This window comes from Pterocles gutturalis, unplaced genomic scaffold (assembly GCF_000699245.1).
Source record: "Pterocles gutturalis isolate BGI_N339 unplaced genomic scaffold, ASM69924v1 scaffold7759, whole genome shotgun sequence".
NCBI lineage: Eukaryota > Metazoa > Chordata > Aves > Pterocliformes > Pteroclidae > Pterocles > Pterocles gutturalis.
Window position 1 is genome coordinate 1281 of NW_010128093.1, and position 9368 is coordinate 10648.

The 9368-nt window shown below is 38.9% G+C and overlaps 1 protein-coding gene across 1 annotated transcript in view; it reads right to left on the reverse strand.

Moving 5' to 3' along the window:
• Nucleotides 1–125: 125 nt before the first annotated feature.
• Nucleotides 126–9368, reverse strand: part of LOC104466155 (fibronectin type-III domain-containing protein 3a-like) — a gene marked incomplete at its 3' end in the record, with an annotated part of 26823 nt that continues 17580 nt past the window's right edge. The window contains exons 8-11 of the mRNA XM_010079491.1: nucleotides 8924–9048; nucleotides 4578–4752; nucleotides 3945–4031; nucleotides 126–264 (exon numbers count right to left, since the gene is read on the reverse strand). Coding sequence (XP_010077793.1) covers nucleotides 126–264; nucleotides 3945–4031; nucleotides 4578–4752; nucleotides 8924–9048 — 526 coding nt within the window. The remainder of the gene's footprint in view (nucleotides 265–3944; nucleotides 4032–4577; nucleotides 4753–8923; nucleotides 9049–9368) is intronic.

The window sequence follows — 9368 nt, forward strand, 5'->3', positions numbered from 1 at the left end:
GAGGAGTCCCTGCCCATGGGAGAGGGGTTGGAACTAGATGATCTCTAAAGTCCCTTTCAATCCAAACAATTCTATATCTAAAATACAGATGACATACTCTAAACAGAGCTGGACAACAATCTTACCCCAGGTTATTTTAAAACTCTGTGCGTGTACTTTTCCTTTCACTGCAGGTTTTGAAGGTACTCCAGGCTTGTCTGGACAAGTAATGTATTCTACTGTCTCACTTGGACTGCTTTTCCCTTCTGAGTTATAGGCAATGACCTGTAAATATATAAAAAAATATTATAAACAGAACAAACACACTGGCTAGTGGTATACTATTCACTGTTAATATTCAAATATTTATATTAATTTATATATATATGCTTAGATAGATAGCTACATAATAAATTATCACAAGAACTAAAGCTATGTTATACCTTCATTTTACATTTTCATTAGTGCCATAGTTAGACAATCACCATACTGATACTAAAAATCCCTGCAAATTGTCAGGAAAAAAAAATCCTTAAAAAAAACCCCTACTAATCATGAAGCTGAAAAAAAAATTTCACAAATCAAATAACCTTCCCTGTCCCTCAAATATCAAACATTGGTGCATAAAGTTAGGCTTCTACTTAGGACACTTAAGAGTTGTCTGACTGCAAAAGGTAAGCAAGACATGTAAATCTCAGTGACATTAATGGAATCTGTGGGTGCTCAATATAGCACAAGCCACTTTGTTTCATGTCAAGGGTCTAAAAACTTGTTTTTTTAAAACCACCTAAGATGCTCAGCAATTGGACAGGTCTAAGAACTACTCTTAATTGGAGTTGCACAATTTATTGATAACAAAATATACACATGAGAAAAAACCTTTATAAAAGTATGGAAACAAAAGATCATGAAAAAGACATAGAGCAAAGGGGCCATTTTTAAACTTTCACTGAAGGAACTTGGAAGTTTCAAAATTTTAGTTCCAGTTCCTTTCCCATTGAGGTAAAAATATTTTTGTGTAATTAAGTAAAGAGCAAAAATGGATGCTTTACTAACTGCTGAAAAAAACCCAATAACTAGGATCAGTTAAGCAGCGCTCTCATGTTACTACAGTACCTTCTTTCAAGGAAATACATTCAGAAATAAAAAAGTGGTTACAAGGGTAAGTTGTATTAAAGACAGTAAAGGTGATATCAACTCTTCAGTCCCAAGGGAAATTATGGCAAAGGTGGTCATGGAAGTTATTTACAGGCACATGAAGGGCAAGAAGGTGATTACATTTTAAAAGGGTAAATCATGTTCAACTAACCTGGGTGCCTTCTATGTTGAAACAACTCGCTCAGTAAATGAGGGGAGAGCTGTGGACATCATCTGCCCTGATTTTAGTTTGACATGGTCTCCCACAACATCCATGCAGACAAGCTGGTAAGATGCAGACAGGACAGATGGACCATAAGATGCGTGTGAAAAACCTGGTAGAATGCCAGGCTCAAAGGGTGGTGGTGATTCAATTTCCTCAGCAGTCAATATCTTTAGAAATTATCTCAATGATAAGAGTGAAGGCATTCTCTCCAGGTTTGCATATGACACCAAACTAGGAGTAGAGAGAGATACGCTGGAAAGAGCCACCATACAGACTTTGACAGGCTGGAAGATTGCATCAACAAGAACTATGTGAGTTTTGACAAAGGTAAATGTAAAGTCTTGCACCCAGGATGGAATAATCCCAGCAGCAGTACAGTCTGGGGTCTGATGGCTAGTCAGCTTTTCTTAAGCTGCCTCTTCTCCAAGGAGAAAAGACCTAACTCTTTCACAGTCTTACCTGTTCCCTGAGAACAGGGCAGGTTCTCCAGCCCTTTGATCATCTTCATGGCCTTCCTTTGGACCCTCTCCAGTCTGTCTCTTTTTTGAATTGTGGGGACCAGAACTGGAGATGGTACTCCACTTGGCCTGACAGGCGCTAAGTAGAGTGAGATGATCACATCTCTTATCTCTGACAGTAATTCCCCTGCGGATGCAGCTCAGGATCAGATTTGCCTTGGTTGCTGCAGTGGTGCAGTGCTAACTTGTGTTCAACTTGTTGTCCACCAAGACCCCCAGGTGCCTTTCAGCAAGGCTGGTCCCCAGCCACACAGATCCTAGCCTGTACTGGGCTTCTTGGTTATTCCAACCCAGATGCAGGACTTCACACTTGTTTTTGTTAAAATTCATACTGTTCTTGCTAGCCCACTCTTCTAGCCCATCCAGGTCTCTCTGTAAGATGACTTTCCCTTCTGACATGTCCACCACATCTCTCAGTTTAGTGTCACCAGCACACTTGGGAAGGGTGCTTTCAATCCCATCGCATAGATCATATGTGAAGATAAACAGTGTGGGGCCCCATACCGATCCCTAGAGAATCCTACTTATGACATTTTGCCGGCCTGAATAAAAACCATTGATCACCACCCTATTGAGTGTGGCCTGTTAGGTAGTTTTCTACTCATCTATCAGACCACCCATCCAGTCTGAATCTTGCTGGTTTGTCCAGGAGAAGGCTGTAGAAAACAGTGTCCAATGTTTTGCTGAAGTCCAGGTAAACAACATCCACTGGTCTCCCCAGGCCAGCTGAAAGTGTTACTTTGTTGTAGAAGGTGATCAGGTTAGTCAAGCATGATTTGCCTTTAGTAAATCTGGCTTTTCCCAAACACCTGCTTCATTTGGCATGCAATAGTTTCTGGGAGGGCTTGTGCCACTACTTTCTTGGAAACTAGTAAGATTAATAGGCCTGTAGTTTCCTGGGTCCTCTTTTGGGCCTTTCTTGTAGACGGGCATGACGTTTGCCCTCTTCCAGTTGTGAGGGATATCCCCTGATCTCCATCGCTTTTCAAATATTATAGATAGTGGCCTTGCAACAATGTCAGCCGTTTCTCTTAACATCCTGGAGCGGATTCTGTCCTGGCCCACAGATTGATGCGGGTTGAGCCCAGCCCTTCCTCCACCACTGGTGGGTCGACACATGCCTTGTCATAGCTACTTGATCCTGTGATTTGGGGTCATAGAACCATAGAATCACAGAATGGTTAGGGTTGGAAAGGACCTTAAAGATCGAGTTCCAACAACTTGGGTCCAGCTATGCTGGTAAAGACAGAGGCAAAGGTACTGAGACCCTCTGCCTTTCCTGGCATTATTAGTAACTTGCCTCCCTGCCCTGTTTAGCAATGGGCCTATGTATGTCTTGCTGTGCTTCTGCTTACTGCTCACACATCTGTAGAGCCCTTTCATGTTGTTCTTGATATCTGTGGCCAATTTCAGATCTAGCTGATCCTGAGCGTTCCTGACTGCATCTCCCCATGTCCTAGCAAGGTTCTCGTAGTCCTCCATGGCTATTTGGCCACCTTTCCACAGCAAGTATGCTGCTTTTTTGCTTTTAACCACACCCAAAAGCTCATTGTTAAGCCACTATTAAGCAAGACTTCATTCTGAGCTAACAAGTTCGGTCCTCAAGACTTATTATAGAATGGGCTCACCACCACTGTAATATGAGTGATTTACTAACTTGTGCTCAGTTCAATGCTAGCACTGACAAATGTTTTACGATCAAAGTTGCTCCTTACCCCAACACTTTCAGATGTGTTTAGAGTCTATTAAAGAACTCCATAGCTGCAATAAGTAATATTACCCATGTATATGCAACACAGAAGCAAAATAAAAACCCCCAACTCTTAAGAACATTGACTTATGATGTGGTACTTCAAGATACCTGAAACTATGTTATGCCCTTGTAGATGGAGGTTCTTAACCCTTCTGCAGACATGACTAATGAAGCAGGTATTCAGTTGATAGTTTTAAGAGACTGAAATAGTAAGAAACTGGCATCAAATTGGGGTTTCCTTAAAAAAGGCCCTCCTCATTTCTGAGTCAATCTCAAGTTACTTTGGTGCAAACCACCCTCCCCCCCCTCCAAATATATGCAAAAATCTTACCCTAAATTTATATTTTGTACTACGCTTCAAATTCTTCACCGTGTAGGTAAGATCATCACCATCATATTTTGGCTTGAAACCATATCCCTGCAGAATTAAATAGGATTATTTGAAATATATTTGCAGACCAGACCATGTAACATACTTCATAAAAATGAATCATTGTTTCAGACTGTAGTTGTTAGCTCCTCTGACAAAGTAATAAGTGTAACTTTATGGTGTAAATACAATATTTATTTTTTTTCGAGAGGGGAAAATTAATTAACCATTCTCCAATCAGAAGAGGAGAAAAGAACAGTAAAGAAAAACATACACAGGGTCAACAGAAATTATACTTCACACTTTCAAAAGGTAGAACAGGACTCATTTTAAAACAAAGGTGGTTAGACTGAAAAGACATCTAGAGGGACTACAATTCATGATGCAATTACTTTGATCCAGCACTTATAAGGCTTAACTTTCACACACAAATTCACATGTCACAGCAATGACAAATCATTAGCTTAATTTCAGAAAATACAGTTCCTTGTAGAATATTCTATCAAAAGTAATCATTCTTACACTTAATACAATAATGTATCAAATACACACATTATAGTCTCTTCTTATTGAGAATAAGTGTTCCAAACTTACTGAGTTCTCATCCTCCATCTCTAATATATACGAGATTCCTTCATCTGATGGTGTTCCTGAGGGTTTTGTCCACTGTAGGGATAACCAAGTAACTCCAGCATTAATCAGCAAAGGACTTGCTGGTGTGGTTGGGGCAGTGCCTGAGGTATGATACAGGACTTCTTCACTAAAACCACTGTTTAAAACAGACAGTATGTAAACTAGACACAATAATGAATATATAGAAAAATATAATTCTTACTAAACACAGCTATGACAGCTTCTTGGACATGTGTGCCAACTGAAAATTGCAAGCTGGTACATGCAGATGACTTAACTTGCCCATGAGTCTGTCAGTAACAAAACATTTGAACAAGGTTAACATGTTCATAATTGACAGATTCCTTTGTATGATATAATTACATTATTTTGCTAACCAAAACATTTTGCTTTTTCATATTAAGTCTTTATTCTAAAACAACAGAGCTCTATATATAATAATGTACTAATACCACAGTGTTCTTCCTATTGAACATGGAAACAGGAAGACATAAAAGGATATACAGGAAGACCTCAAAAAAAATTTTTGCTTCCCAGGCAGCAATTATGTGCTTCAAGTATAATGTGAAGTTCCAGTTTCTCTGGTAATTCAGAAAATAATAGAATAATAGCCTCATTCAACATTAAGTTACTTTAAGAGTTGCCAATATGAAATTTTTATTGCAAAACAAAATAGAGTGTACACCAGTAAATCTGCTAATACAACTGTTAACCTTATCTGATGACAGATACACCTTGAAGTGAAAATACAAATAAGTCACATGAAAAGATCTATTGCAAAAAAGAGGAAAGCAGAAGTCACTAAATGGGTACTATGCTTGCACTAGCTGTGTATCTAGCTAGACTCTAAAAAACATCCACCTGTTCTCAGCTTGGCATTTATTTAGAGATTTGCTGCTTCTCCATCAGATCTGAAGAAATACTTATAGGCTTAAGAGCTAGTTTACTTTTTTTAACTGTATGAAACTAATGTCAAAGATGTAATTTTAATCTAAAAGCTAGGCACTACCTAGGTGAGTACCAGAAAGTCCTGAAAACAAAATTCTCTGTAGGGCTTAAACAACAGTATCAGTTAAATACCTTGTGTGTCAGAATCTGACTTTCCTGAAAAATCTCTATATAAAGACACCTCAACTTCACCTACTCTCCTACCCAATCTACATTATAATAACACACAAGTTGTAAATTCTGGTCTGCTCTGAACTCTTTTTTGACATTAAAAAAAAGAAATAAAAAAATCTTTCAGAAAACACCTTATCAAGGGTATCAGTAGCACCCAAAGCAGACAGACAGTCTGTGTGAACACACAGACTGTGAAATAGATTGTGAAGCAGGAAGTGAAACAGTGCAAAACAAGAGAAAACTTCTTCAATTTGGGGGCAATAATAATTTTTTTATTGCAAAAAGTCACAAGCAAGAAAATCTCTGAAATGAATATGACGCGATACATACAATGTATCTACTAAAAAAAATCTCAGCACTATTCAGGTAGGCTAGAGAAAACATGAAGGGAGGCTAGACAAACACCAAGCCTATCTCTCTGTTCACAACAAATTATTGAAGGAGTCACCTAACAAGCAGATAAAGTAAAAACTCCTCATTAATCTCATTACTTGATTGAACCACTCCAAACCACACTAAAACCAAGTAAAAGTGTTACAGTGATACTCACAATTGAATGACTCTTAAACAATTGACTTAGAAGTACAATAATGTTATCTATCTTCTAAATAGATTTTATTTTTTCAGTTTTCTTTAGCCACTGTTTTGTGTGTGGTTAGAATTAAATTTAAAAATATAAGTAACTAAAAGATAAAATATCTGTTCTTGTTGGTAAAATCATTTAGACAAAATTCTGTTTCCAGATGCCTAAATGTTCTCAACATTCTTCATAAGGAATAATCAGGCATGCTACCCTAATAAATATTATTTCAAGAGACTTCTTAATTAAATAATACCATAAAGACGATAAAGTGCATCTTTACCAGGCTATGAAATATTGATTTACAAATCTATTCAGCATGATTAGTTTAAGAAGGGTACTTAACTGATCAATGTCTTCTACCAGCTCACACTGCAGGCATCTGTAATATGTAAAGGTACTCCCAGAAGGTATATTTACACTCAGATGTAAAAGGGGAACAGGAAGACAGCCTAAGCACTGGACCCTGCTTAACTGCCAGCTCACTCCCTGTCTTTATTTTTTTGAACAGTTCCAACTAAATCTCATCCAGATAAGGTCCAGGAGCGACTCAGAGAATAATTAATTCCAGAAAACATCATCCAGAAGGAGTCACATAATAAAGACTGTGTTGGAGCACACCAAAAGTAATTCTAGCCCATTGTAGTGTCCTCTGACAGTGGCCCAAAGCAGGTGCCTAAGGAAAGACATAGGAACAGGCACTATATGCAACACATTCCCCAAGTACTCTCCAAAGCCTCCCAACACATGCCTCAGATCTCCTGAGCCAGCTGTAGTTTTCACATTCCTCATTGCCTGCAGATTTCTTCTGCCCAGCATGAATTACAACCCCAGGTCTGGCACACTGTTCTTTTGTTCTTTTCTCCTTCAACATTGTCCAAGCAGACATTGTTCCTTCAAGCACCTCCTTATGCCAGCTGAAGGACACACAACAGACACATCCTCTATTTCATGCTATGAAAATACCAGTCTGGTGAGCTGCAGCACACTGCTCCTAATATTTAAAACACTGAATTAAAAAAAAACAAATGCAAAATAGCAATTTTAAGCTGACAGCTAGAGAAGCCCTTTTTTAATGCCACATAGGACTTCAAGGTCCAAGTGTTACTAGGTGGTGTGGACACTGTCAATCTGCTTTAGAGATGATGAGCCCTGGCAGTGTGACTATTAGCCAGGTTTATTCACTTTGCCTGAAGCATTCCCAAGAACACCCAGTAGTGCAAGCAGAACTTGAGAAACCAGTAATTTGGTTTGGTGGTTTTTTTCAAGTTCTTACTTATATTCTCTACTGAAGTCAGATGTCAGTCATTAAAAAATTCAAAAGAAAGAAAGTTTGGTGCTCTGTAACTTCTGAAAAGTAGCAATTAAAAGTAAAAACCACATATCCTAAGCATTCATAATAAGCTCTAGAACTACAAAATAATTCAGTGATATGGTAATGTCATATTCTGTCCATTTCCCAGGGTAACAGGAGACTAACAGACACCTGAGATAAAGGGACATATCTGAGTAATGGGACTTGGCAAAGAGCACAATACAGATACATCTAGAGGGGGAAGTGGGGGTTTTGCCAGACTTCCTTCCTGCGCCAGAAGAGTTACTGACACCTCTTCATATTGTCATCACTAAAACTCTGAATTTAAGGAGGGCTGATAAGCCCTGGAAAATTGCCACACCAGCTTCAGGAACTACCTTAGATCTAGCACCATGTCAAACCTCCCTGGAACCAAAAGCAGCAGAGAGCATGGTAGGAGGTACCCTCTGATCAGCACAGCAGCAGCACAAGCACTGCAGCATTTAAACCATCCAATTCTGGCCCTTTGGCCAAGCTGCTTATCTTCTAGCATGATCACAATAATTTAGTAGAAGCGCTTATAACATCAGACACAAAAGCCACAATTGCACTGAATGTTGAGTCTCTACAATGTAGTGCTTAGACAAAAATTCTATTACAAGTACAGGCAGTAGAAAACACATCCAAGGTAGCAAATTCAGTGGTCAGTGTAGGTCTACAAAGACTGAAACTAAAAACCCGCACAGCGTGAACTAATTTAACATAAGAGCAGATGGGCTGCCTGTGCCATGCTTGTGCTCCCCGTTCTGGGGGCATCATGTACAAATGTCTGAGGAGGCTGTTCAGGAAATGAGGCTAAGTCTGGCAGAAGGAGCAGTACTATCTGCTTCTAAGAGGGGCTGAGATTTGTAGCATTTACATTGGAAGTATGCACAAACGTAGTGGTTGTAGTATGTAGCCATACCATGCCTGGACAAAATACATTATGCTGGGAATCACAGAATAGCTGAGGTTGGAAGAGAGGGATCTCTGCAGTTCTTGTCCAACCTTCCCTGCTTAAGCAAGGTCAAGTGGCTCACAGCACACAGGTAATCTCTGAACTGAATAATCCAAGCACTTAATGTGAATTAACTATGCAGTTGGACTAGATGATCACTGTAGGTCCCTTCCAACTGAATTACTCTATATTCCACTTCATTCCAGTTGGACAAAAGACTTGCTTCTTTAAATGCCATCATATGTTTTTCCTAAACAAGCACACACATGCACGCATATGCATTTCATATTTGTGTATATAATAGCAGTATTTACCTCATTCCCATGTCATTTTTGGCCGCTAGCCTAAAGGTGTACCCCATTGCTGGTGATAGTTTAGTAATCCTATACTGCTTCTGTTGGCCATAATAACACTGGCAAAACTCTCCATTTCCTTTTCCCTAAAAAGGAATGAAATTAATCACATTATTCACCCTATTATATATGGTCCATCAATTAAAGTAACACACAAATGTGAAGTAACTCATTCTTTGAAATGAAACATAACTCAAGAATCTCCCATATAGTGAGGTATTAGTATATATATTTAGTAGATAGTAGAATGCATATAACTTTGTATATATAATTAATTATATATTTTCCCTTCCTTTCAATTTCTGAGCTCCACAAAGTTGGAAGGAAAAAAGCCATGAAGCTTCTGCAGCTCTGCCATCTCAGGATAGCTGTCCAGGCAGGGACTGGAAGATGCTTGCCATAGCAG